Source organism: Typopeltis vanoorti, chromosome 5 (genome assembly GCF_054136105.1).
Source record: "Typopeltis vanoorti isolate ZY-2024b chromosome 5, IOZ_Tvanoo_1.0, whole genome shotgun sequence".
In the NCBI taxonomy this organism is placed as follows: Eukaryota; Metazoa; Arthropoda; class Arachnida; order Uropygi; family Thelyphonidae; genus Typopeltis; species Typopeltis vanoorti.
This window is the reverse complement of record NC_143553.1, coordinates 98719677-98732657: the sequence shown is the minus strand read 5'-3', so window position 1 is coordinate 98732657 and position 12981 is coordinate 98719677. Positions and strand designations below refer to the sequence as shown.

General features: G+C 36.2%; 1 protein-coding gene across 1 annotated transcript in view; it reads right to left on the bottom strand.

Moving 5' to 3' along the window:
- Positions 1-1659: 1659 nt before the first annotated feature.
- Positions 1660-12981, bottom strand: part of LOC150106683 (H(+)/Cl(-) exchange transporter 5-like) — an 89034-nt gene continuing 77712 nt past the window's right edge. The window contains exons 14-18 of the mRNA XM_090393453.1: positions 12325-12377; positions 12126-12230; positions 10706-10818; positions 7747-7841; positions 1660-1881 (exon numbers count right to left, since the gene is read on the bottom strand). Of these exons, the coding sequence (XP_090249579.1) occupies positions 1743-1881; positions 7747-7841; positions 10706-10818; positions 12126-12230; positions 12325-12377 (505 nt within the window). The 3' untranslated portion in view covers positions 1660-1742. The remainder of the gene's footprint in view (positions 1882-7746; positions 7842-10705; positions 10819-12125; positions 12231-12324; positions 12378-12981) is intronic.

The following is a 12981-nucleotide window of genomic DNA, read 5'->3' as shown; positions in this document are numbered from 1 at the left end:
TTCTATCGCACTATTCAACAACGCGATCTCACTCAATGCATCTATCTCATCTTTTTTGTTCTCTGAGAAACCATTTATACTATCATTCACACTTTCTACATTCACACTCTCACAATTTTCATGTACAACCTTGCCGTTTCTTGCCATATCCCTATTTCCTTCATTCTGAAGGTTGACAAAAATATCACACTCACGATCCGAAATACACTTCAATTCCGCATTCTCCCTACATTTTCTACACACATTCAATCCTTGATCATCATCTAACCACACTCCGACCGCACTCCGCAAAGCGTACATTTCACAGCTAGTACACTGACTCATTTCTTTTATGCTACCGTTCTTTGATAACGATGGCGAACCTTCATTACTGGCCGCCATTTTCCTACGCACAGGTGCCATATTTATCTGTAACGTGTTTTGTCAAATTAAACGTTATAACACCAAAAATAGACGCACTAAAATACGCAAGGCAAACAAAACAAAACTACACAATGTTAAGTAATTTGTATCGATAACTGAAAATGATACTTATCTTATCTGGAGCTTGCACGAACACTACTCATTACGAATTCATCTAGCGGCGACTTCCCGACATAGATTATGTTATAAAACACTTTAGTACACTAACCACGTTAATAAAGCTCTAATAATATACCAAAATTAAACACTTAAGTCCATTAAATTCAATCCAAAACACCAATAAATCAACAAAAAACACAAATCTCTCAGGAGCTCTCCGATAGCTCTCCGTTAAGCTTGTATCAATACAAGCTTCGATCTCTTCGCTAGCTATTACCAAGTGATACCACTAAGAGCGAGGAATTCGCAGCGTGCATTTTGAAAAAAGTCGCAGAGGATCCACAATGGTTGTACAACATTTTCTGGACAGATGGAACGCATTTTTTGTTGCATGGACAGTTAATACGCATATTCTACGAAAAGTGCACTTCATCTGTGAAGCGGACTTCGTCCAGCCAAAAGTGCGCAGCCTCTTGGCTGGAGAAAGGATGCGCTAACCATTCGGCCATATTCTCTGTAAACGTGTCAAATTTCAAATTCCTGCGTTGTCTCAACGCATCCTAGGAATTTTAGAAACAATACATGCATGCGGATGAAGGTATATGTTATGATCATAACGAAGTTTAGTAATTATCTGTTATACTAACTGTCAAGGAAATCGTTCCGGTAACTTATATTATGACCCAGCATGATGGGGTATAACTTTTATGAGGCTCCTCTACTCAGTAAATGTTAGGATATCTATACTTGTGAGGCCCTAAGTTGCAGCTTTTCTAGTTATGCATAAATCTAACCGTATGGTCCGCAAAACATGGACTCATGTAAGTAAATAAAAAAGATTGTGATACCTTCAAAAAACGTATTACAAGGTATGATAAAATATGGTGTTATTGTGTTGTAAAACATAATTATTCCAGTTATGCCTTTTTCATATATTAGCAGGTATAATTAAAATGAATGTATAATTGGACTTCCAGATAACAGTGTGATCATTTCATTTATTTACATAAATTCACAACAGATAATAAATCTTCGAGTATTCGTTAAACCTGTAGCACTGTAAAATATCAACAGTCACGATAAAATAAAAAAATACAAGAAACATGAAATCTCTTTTTAAATGTTGGATTTGTAAGAAATTTATCTTAACGTGTAGAATATCAAGAACTTTACACTGTGGGATGAACAAAATACATCACAGGAAGAATTTTTTATCAACTTTAAATGACCTTCACAGAATGCAGAATTTCTGGTACTGATGACGTTGAAGATGAAAAGATAGATGAGTTCACCGTATTTATCTTATTCCTTTTGACGTAGAGAATGAGATCTTTCTTTGTAATAATACCTTGCAGTACTCTGAAAATTAAAGGATTATTAATATGTACACATACACATTACTGACTGAAGATCCCAAAATCTTTAATATGAAATCAGATAATTATTTCATTAAAAATATAAATAACAATACATTTGTAAATTACCAAGGCCTGTGTAGCTCAGTTGGTTATAGAATTGCGAGAAGCAATTTCACAAAATTAAATAGTTATAACACTGGCGTTTGCACTCCATAGCGCTTGACCACACGAAAAAGGACTTGGTGGTTCAAATCTAATAGCTGACTAGAGGAAATTTTACTAAGCCTTTTTTCGACTGGTTTCCGAGTTAGTCGATCTCTGGCACGGCCAAGCGGGTTTTTTCTCCCGGAAATTCGGGTTTTTCGTTCCTTAAACTCAAGAAAATTGGCCATCGTACCCATACTGTTTAAGGCATGAAGAATATTGTGCTAGGATTAGGGACCACGAGATGGCGGCACATGCTAGCCGCCTTCTTTACTGCTTACCGATTAATTAGCGATAGCCTTGGGCCAGCTATTGCTGATTGGCTACCAGTGGAGATTGAACTGCCCACTCAGTCTCCAAAAGTTAGCGAGGGCTTAAACGGCCTCGCCTGCTCCCTATATTGGAACAAAAAGGCGTTAGCTGATGACAAACAAATAGTAATACCCCTTGGGGTAAAAGCAGCTGTACAAGACGTGTTCAAAAACAGACCGAATTTTTTAAATAGTGTGCCAACCGGCACAGGGGGCATGCTGCAGCTACTGAGTGCACCTAGCGACAGGTTTTGACAGCAAGCTGCCATTTCGTCCATTCTGCTACGAGCATTAGTCGTCGAGTTATATTCACTGAAGTGAACATGTGCACAAGCTGTTCATCAGAAAAAGTGACAATGAAAGCGTTTGAAGAACAACATTTGTGTGTGTGTGTGTGTGTGTGTGTGTGTGTGTGTGTGTGTGTGTGTGTGTGTGTGTGTGTGTGTGTGTGTGTGTGTGAAATTTTGCTGCAAACTTGGTAAAATTTTAAAGATATTTCAATTGCATAAACAAGCATACAGGGAGGACTGTATGAGCCGAATGCAGTGGTGTGAGTAGTTTAAGCGTTTTAAAAAGGCAGAACGTCGGTCGGTGAAGATCACAAGCCTGGACGACCTTCCACAGATGATGACCATGCCAAGAGAGTTCGTGCTGTGATTCGTGGAAATCGTCGTTTAACTGTCTGAGAAGTTGCTGACGAAGTGGGCATCAGCATAGGATCTTGCCATCAAATTTTGACTGAAAATTTTCAGATGCGTCGCGAAATTGCAAAATTTTTGCCACGTTTGTTGACTGACGATCAGAAAGAGAACCGTGTTGAAATCAGTCAGGAACTGCTTTCCAATGCAAATGGTAATGAAAACCTTCTTAAGAGCAGAACATCATACTGAAAGCTAATAGGGTTAAAAGGTTCTCACTTACTCCCTATAAGAAAATAAAAGGTGTTCGCTGATTTTTTATTTGTATCATTTGTACAGTACCAGAAAGCCGTTGACAGAGTCTTAGGGAACAAACCGAACCATACTTAAGAACCTAAACATTACAAATCAGCTGCTTGCAGTAATAACTAACATCTATCAAAACTAACAAATATCTGTAAGAATTAATGAAAAAGTTACAGAATGGAAATCAATAAACCAACGTCACCACCCTTATATAACATATACATAGATGAAATAGTAAAGAAATGGAAGAAAAATACAAAGCAACATTTAAACTATTGTAGAACTATACTTAATACCCTTTTGCCTGAAGATGACGAGATAATCACAGCAAAAAAGGAAAATGAACTCTAAAGATCAATATCGTACTTCTTAAACATAATTGCTAAAGAATTTAGAATGCAAAATCAACAAACAAAACAAAAATCATGGCTCTTAAAGGACCATCTCCAGTCAGAAGTAAAATCATGATTGAAAATAAATTTTTAGGACAAATTTAACTGCTTCAAATACCTTGGATATGCTGTATCATATACAAAAGAAATTGACATTGATATCAAAAATTCTAACTTTTTAAAGATAACAGGGATTATCAATAATATTTTAAAATCCAACAAATTACAAAAGCATACAAAAATAAGAATACCGAAAGAAGTGGTTTGAACATATTGAAAGAATGAGCAATTCAAGATAACAAAAAAAAATAGTCTGATATTAACCAATTGAAGGACATATAAGTCAGGTACAACCAAAGAAAAGAGAGAAATGAGACCTGAACAGGCATTTGGGCCTAAATCCCTGAAAGGATGATGAAGATGATGAGGAAATATAAATAACAAAACATTTCGTTTATATCGTTTCAAGTGCACAAAGAATATAATTTTGAGATTACAAAATATCTTCGCTTAGTGCAACAAATATTAGTGGCAATAAAATTTTTCCAGCAATCCTGAACTGTTTTTTAATTCACAAAATGTATATATTTTGTGAATTAATTTATATATTTATATATAAATTTATTCTCAGCTACCTTTATATATTTATATATAAAAGTGGCTGAGTAATCTATACAGATAGAGATCTCATCCATATTCTGTAAATAATAATAAAAATGAGTGTCATTTTTAATACTGTATACTTATTTTGCTTATTAAACATAATGTAAAATCTGTAACGTGTTATGAAATCTTTTGAACCTTTCTGCCATGAACCTATTTCATCATCAAGTACAGCCTGAAATATATATTTCAGTGAGATAAAGCCCTTTAGGTAACAACAAAGCAAGCATTAAAAAAATCTGCAAATTTCAAACACAAAGTTTCGATACATCTCCACAGGTGAATAATTTTGCTATACATATGACTGGTCCCGGAAAGATGTCTATGAGAGTGGCTCCATAAGTTTCTGGCCTGACTAACGTTTAGAGGTGATAGAAAGAAAACAACTGCGTCACTTTTCAACATAATCTCCCTTTATTTCCACACACTTTTCACATCTTTGAATTAACATTTCTATGCCCTTCAAAAAATAGTATGTGCTTTTTGTCTGCAAAATGGCCTAAAACTGCATTTTTCACCTCATTGTTATCTGCAAATTTTCTTTCTCGGAGGTTTTTCTTCAGTTTTGAGAAGAGGAAGTAATCACTGGGTGCTAGATCTGGGCTGTAGGGGGGGGTGTTCAATCTCCTGGAAGCAACAGTTCTTTGCGACAATAGGCGTATGTACTGGAGAATTTTTGTGAAGTAGACGAACACCATGACTCAGTATTCCTCGTCTCTTCTCCTCGGCGTCGCGCAGTTTGTGCAGGAGTGAAGCATAATATTCTGCATTCACGGTGGTATTCCTTTCCTTGAAGTCAGTAGAACTCCCTGGCAATCAAGAGGATTCCCCGGCAATCCCAAGAGATTGCTGTCATGATCTTCTTGGTGGACTGGGTGATTTTGGCTTTTCTCGGCGGTGCTTCGCTTGGTTTGCGCCACTCCATGAACTCTCTTTTGGAAAGAGGATCATGGTTTCATCCCTGGATTCCAATGGGTTCCAGCACGTCTCTCTGATTCCCTTGGCAAAGCTCTAAAAACTTGCGGGAACAGGTCACACGATGCTCTTTCTGAATTGAAGAGAGAAGTCGGGGCACCCACCTTGCACTAACTTTCGTCATGTGAAGCTTCTCGTGAATGATGTAAAAGCGGTTGTTATAGAAAGCTCCAACCTTGCTGAGATTTCTTTGAGCTTCAGCTGTCTGGCATTAAGCAGTTCCTTCTCAAAGAGAGATATTTTCCTCTATCACTCCTTCCGCAGGCCAACCATCACGAGAATAATCTTTGATGCTCTCTTCCTAGGAGAACCTATTTAGCCCATTCCTTCAGGGTAGAATATGAAGGAGAAGTCCTCATAAACACCATTATCCAATCTCTGTTTGATAGCACTTGGAGAAAGCCCTTCTTTGGTGGAAAAACTTTATCACAGCACGGTACTCAATTTTTAACATTACAGCCACTTAGCGTGTCACGTGTTAATCAACTAGTGTCTTCAACTGAATGATGCAAGTAGATAGTTGAAACTGGTACACTAAGCTTCCCCGTAGATGATGCTATCTGTCACGCATGGCGTTTTGTAATCGGCGCGAATTTTGTATGTCATGCCGGAAATTTTGGGAGCCTATCTCGTAATCTAAAATAACGTATTTATTCTATATGATTTTCCGGGGGGGGGGGGAAACAATGGAACTCCCTGCGATAACTTTTTTTTTTTCATTCAGGTATCAAACACTCGACCGTTAACAACAACATTTTCCATCCAACTTGGGTTTAAAAGCTAATGAATTCTGCACTACCTTGATATGGATATTCTGCGAAGAAATGACAAAGAGAAAATTTCCATTTTAGCCAAGTATGATTTTGATATAAATTGTTAGGATTGGAAATAGTTGGAGTAGATTTCGATTTCGCTATTACTGAATTCTCAGCAACTGAATGCTTTCTTTTCACTATTGAGCAATCTGCTGATTGTATCGTTTCGGATTTATTAACTTCTCCTCTGAACTCTTCACGTGTAGATGTCACCGAGCAGGTATTTTACCACTTGATGTTTTCCGCAGGCGAAAAACAATGACAAAACATTTTAAAAAATCTCTTTCTCTACAAATATACAAGAAATGAACAGATATTGGACACTATCTGTGGATGAATTTCATCATCACGAAAACGCTAGTGTGACCAAAGCCCTTCACTTCACCGTATCCAAACCCTGCTGCAAGATGAATAGAAGTAAAGAACAAAACTTAAGTTATTTGATTCTCTTATTTTCGAACAATTTTAATTAAATGATGATTTAATTTAACTGTAGTGCTGATTACAATATATATATAAAAGAAAACTAAAATAATTCTACCCTTAGCGTTCTTTTTCTAACCACATTATCAACGTACTCCATGAACCCTGTTCTAGCAGAATTTCTAGATATGGAATCAGTAATGATATCAATGTTAGCGCTAAGAAGTTATTAAACACGATATGGCGAGAGAGAGAAAAAGTACTGAACTTCGACAATCTCTTCAGCGCTATGAGATATGCCGATCGATTGCATGCACATTAATAAAAAAGCACATGTAGAGTCTACGCCATTACATTTAGCAGCACCAATGGAACTTCCAGATCTAGCACCCGTAGAAATGGAAAAGACATTTATTGTTGAACATTATTTTCGTTCATACGGAGTTGGTAGAGCAAATGGTCCAAGCCTACGACATGTTTGTGAGCAGTTTGTTCGTTGTTTCCGTAAGCGTGCCCCAAGCAATTGTGTCATCATTGCCTTTTTATCAGTACTCTTCCTCGAGAGGCTCATAGAATTCCAATTCACTTCACATTCTCCTGATCTCACATCGCTTGATGCCTTCGTTTGGAATAGGTCGAAGGAATGGGTATTCCACCATGACCCGCCTTCAAACCTTGATGAAGTAAGGGATAAAATTGCACGGTATGGCCAGCAGATGTCCCAACTCTTGTTCTCCAAGATGACAGAGAACCTTTGCATGCGCTATGAAACCTGTCTTGAAAGACAAGGTGCCCATTTCGAGCACGTACTGTACCGTCGTTAATGCTTCATTCCGCCAATATTCCGCCGATAGTTGTGGATGTACATATCATCATGTGTGAACATAAATTTCTTTGTTAATAAACCCGTTTACTTCATAACATTGTAATTATTCAGTACTTTTTTTCCTCGCCATGCTCTAGAAAGCGTCAATCATATTTGCCACCCGCTTACGAATAGATTCTTCAGTCAAAGAATCAGCGAGAAAGGGTGAGAGAGATGGCGAAGGAAGCAGAACATTTTGGCCTGCATTACTATAATACATTGACATGATTTCGATTCCTAAATAGGTGAATGCAATGAGAGAAAAATTACTTACCCTTTATGCACAACCATAACTCGATCCATTTCTAATTTCCTGAACATGTCAAGCAGGAGGTGCAGTGATGTGTGAGGAGATACTGTTATAGGAGCCTAACATTGACAAAGCAAGAAACAACAAATTACGAAATAATTGTGACAATAAAAGAGATAAATCACGAAATTCAGAAAATAGTTTGTGTAAGTGGTTAAAAAAAAACAAAAAAAAAACGGTTTTCTCTTCTAGAAAAAAAAAAAAAGAAAAAAAAAAAGTAATATCTTTCACTGCTAAGCAAAGTACTAGTTATGCACTTCTCCACAGTCTTGGCTACTCGCTGAACCTCAAATATACGAAAACAACGTAATACAAACAATATAAATTAACAAATGTATTGTTAATTTATTGCAAGGTTTGCTTTATTCTTCACACTCAAACCATGGGGAGCGACTTCCTCCCTTGAAAAAAAATGTAAATATCGCTTTTAATAGGAATAAATATTCAAAGAAATATAAAAAAAAGAAAGAAAAAAAAAGACACAACCTAACACCAATGTAATGCACTAATGTAATAACGACAGTTTATTGCACAATATATCCGGTATTGCATCATGAAGAGTATAAAGAACAGAACTGCTTGGTCATAGTAGTTCAAGTATGATGGAACCATTAACTGTTCGTGAGAAGGAATTTTCCCTGTGATATATTAGCAAATCTATTTGGATTCTATAATTCAGCAATGTCTCATATCTTCAAAAATAATGCGGGGTAGGTGTGGTGAGGAAAGCTAGACATGGAAGGAAAAAGCTATCTATAGAAAAGCAGAACTGCTATTCTGAAGTGATAAGCATTACAAACTCGTAAGGCCATGTGAGATCAACTGAAACTTACAGTAATGTTGGTGCAGGAGTGGCGGAAGATAGCTGTACAGTTAAATGTCGGTTGGTGGAAAGCAACTTCAAAGCCTTTCATTCCAAATAATAATAATAATAATAAATAAATAAATAAACACGCTACGTGGAATTCAGATTCGACTGAATACTTTTTTTATTCAAATGAATCGGAGTTCAATCTATGTGGCTCAAATGGAATTCAGAATTTCAAATGTAGATTTTTGGCGAGGCTTTCCATCAAGACGGTTCGAAGGATGCAAATTTTTCTTGTTAAGTGATTTGTGTTCCAGTTTCATTAAAGATGTTGGTCGACAACACTTTCTGAAAGGAACTCATGAAAATTGATAGCTATATTGACAAACTGACCGCTATCATCCATAACTGAATACTTTATGGTTAAAACTACATGTTAGAATGACTTAGCACCATGTCATTATTTGAAACTGACAATGATTATTATTTAAAGGTACAGTTTATTTTTACATTTTTACTAATATTTTATTCTCCCTCTTCCTAAGTATACTACGTATTGCTGAAATCTGAAAGCAAAGAAATAGGGAGAAAGGCACCCAGGAACGAAAAAAAAAAAAAGAAGAAGAAGAAAAGAAATAGAGAAAACGATCATACGAATAGATTATTTTAAATTCAGCACGTGTATTGTATGAAAGAGCCTCAGTAACTCAGTCGGTATTGAAAGCCCTGGGTTCGATTCCCGTCCAAGACGTGTGAATCTTTCGACTAAAGGTGAGTTAGCCTGCCTCATACGGAGGTAGGGGAGTTTTTCACCTGGAAACTCGGGTTTTTCATCCCCCCCCAGAACAAGCAAATCGACTCCGTGAACACACGCATCTCCAGGCATAGGACACACCTGGAGGTATAGGGCCAACCACCTTATCTTCGAGATGGTAGAGGTTGAGAAGTCAAAGCCCACAGTTAAAGAACCTCAATGGTTCGTGAAAAAGCTTAAGACAAGACAGACATTGTACGAAATCTGATTTCCAGTATGTGACACTGAACTGTACTGCGTTAATGAAAGCAAAAACGTAGTCCAAAGTCAGTATGCAGAAATATCTTATAAGATTATATTACATAAATTTCAACAAAAAAGTGTTTGACTCATTTGGCTGCATATTACATTGCTTCAAATTTTCTGATTTGATGAAAATTATACAAACGCCAGTTTTTCAGTATATTTTTTTTATCTCTTAGATAAGTTTTGTACATTAAAAAAATAAAAAAACATTCGCAATTAAATGTCAGATAAATATGACGTCACTCAAAGTGTAACAACAAATAAAACTATTAAATTTATTAAAATTTTATAATTACTGGAAAAAAAGCTGAGAAGCGCCCCAGGTTTTTATTTATTATTTATCATATCGTATGGTTCCTTTGTACAAGGCTTTGATCAGGCCACATATGGATTACTGTGCACAGATTTGGCCACCTGGTTTTCAAAAAGATGAAGATGAGTTGGAAAAAGTTCAGAAACGATTGACTAAGGTGGTTTCTGGTCTCTGGAATGTTGAGTATGAAGACAGATTGATAAAATACAATTTGCAGAAATTGGTGGATAGAAGGAGGAGCGGGGATATGATCGAGACATATAAGCTGTTAAAAGGTTATTACCAGATTAATGTCGGGGAGGTTTTGCACAGAATGGGAGAAGACAGGAGGAGAATAAGAGGTCATCCCTGGAAGCTGTATAAGGAGTGTGAGGAGCAGGTTTTTTGCATGGAGAGTGGTGAGTGATTGGAATACATTGTCCCAGAGTGTGGTGAGCGCAGAGACAGTAAATATATTTAAGGCACAGTATGATAAACTATGTGGATAACAGTGGATCTCCCACGATGAGTCTTTGACTCTATGGAGATTTTTTATAATAATAATTATTAGCAGCAGTTGAAAAACAACAACGTAAGTTTCATGTATGATTGTAGTGAGAGGATAAGCGGAATAATAAACGGAAAATAATGCTAAGAAAGGCTGTGTATTTTGTGTCACACGTAAATAAAAAAAACACACCTTCTTTAAATAAAGAATAAATTCACATATAAAAATCTAATGAATACTTCGAAACTTGCTTACCATATCCATGAGATGTCCCACTTTAATTACTGACGGAACTGCAGTTGAACCTGAGGAAGTATTTACAAAAGAGACTATGGAATCTGTGCAAGCTCCATCAGATATTTTCAGTTCTATAAAATTTAATTCAAAATAACGATTACATATTCATTAGTTCATTGATATAATTCCATACAAATTAAATTTAAACGAATTATATAAGCATTATCGAACAGAATTTTTTTTTTATTTTTTTATATGTGTGTAGGATGCGTTGCCAGAGGTCGTTGTGAATGCTTCGTCTGTTAATGAATTTAAGGAGAAATATAATAGTATTGTGTGAATAATGGTTAGTTTTTCAATGTAGGGTCTCCAGCGATGAGTCTTCTGACTCCATGGAGACACTGTTTAATAATAATAATAATAATAATAATAATAATAATAATATAATTTTATTATTGCGACATTTCTATAAAAACATACGAAGAAATGAAAAGCAATAATCAACAGTAAATTGACACTGCAACAGCTTCAGGAATATTGAACGATTTCCGACAACAAAAATCAGCTCCAGCATCCATCCATTTGAGTAGACAAGAAACTCACTGATTACAATACTGAGCGCATTATTGTGAATTTAATTATAATATAGAAACTGCCGGTAGCGTTTACTGTTAACCATTTTTTCTTAATTTACCCTTGAAATGAAGCTCCTTTCTCTATCTTTTCCTGCCATTTTCTTTTAACTCTTAAATTAGTATCCAGTTTATAAAATCTCGTTGCCAAGTTGAGCTAGTATAATTTTTCGGCCTTCCTTCTTCTTCATCAACATGCTTTTCCTCGTCCCATAAAATCATCAGGCCTGCTTGAGTTTCATAAATTCCCTATAGAGCTTTCATTGGTAACTGCAGGTAATTTCATAGCTTTTGTGCGAAGGGTTTGCCGGAAGGGTTTGTATTTTCTTTCTGCTTCTTCTGGAAAGCAGGCGAACTCGAACAAACAATGAACATATAAAAAATAATAATTAAAAGCCTATTTTTCTACCCACTGCGTGAGATTTTGGGTCTACTACTCCCATGGTGACCCAGTCCATATTGGAAGATGACAATCATCCCTGCCTACGTGGGATTCGAACCCGCAGTCCCTTGGGCGAAGAGCGGATATGCTAACTACTCGGCCAACCAGGCCGTACTAATTAACGTTAGTTGCTTCGGTCGTAATTCTAATCACACCAAAGCATTTTTTCATTTGGTAAGCTCTTTTCCCTAATCTCCCCCCCCCCCCACACACACACACTGGTTGAGCATGACTGTAGGTCAACTGCTCTTCGCCAGTCTACTGCCAAACAAACAAACAAAAACCCTGAAAATTTTCACATAATTCTCTTGAAGTGTTATCATATCTCATGTTATTCTTCATATATTTTTCATATTATACTTACTGAATGCCTGAGTTAAAGCCTGTCTATCAATATAGCCAATAAGACTCTGACTATCTCTGGAATCCACAACAGGAAATCCTCTGTAATGCTTCTGAAGCAGCTTCCCTGTTAAGAAATAACAATAATTTCATTCAATTAAAATTCACATTACGTAGATTTAATTTCAAATAATTGCAGATGTCATAATAGTAAAACTTACGAATTTCAGAGCTACTCATTCCATATTCTACAATGCTAACAGGCGTACCTCTCCTGTGGGAAGAAAAACGTAACATTTTTTGTTCGTGAATTTAATAAAAGATATCATTTGAGTTTTGTTATAAAATATTCCAACTTAAAATAAATCCAGATTACTTTAATAATAGATTTATGATTATATATATATATATATATATATAAAATATACTGCGAAGTTCGCAAGAATATAACTGACACCGAAGTCAGAGCACATGATCCCGTTGTTCTAACATCAGGATCAATGAATAGAATCGCAAGCCTTGGAGAACAGTTCCACGTATAAGAGATCAGTTTGAAAACGATACTACCCTGATCTACTCATATTCCCACTCTCATTTGAGGGCATCGAACACGTCTTGAAGTAGCACCAAGTCGAAATGGAAATGATTTCACTGTGCAAATATCCATGCCTCTATTTTCAGGAATAAATGACACATTAATTCTAAGTTTCCATCCTCAAAAGTTTTCTAACTTTTCTTCTCTCGAAGGATATAGGTCGTATTCTTTTAGCTGTAACTTTTTAGAAGTTGATAGGCACCCGATTTCAATTCTCCGACAATGGCGAGGATAGGGGAATCGAATGCATTTATATCAGGAATAGCAGAAAATCACCGCAATC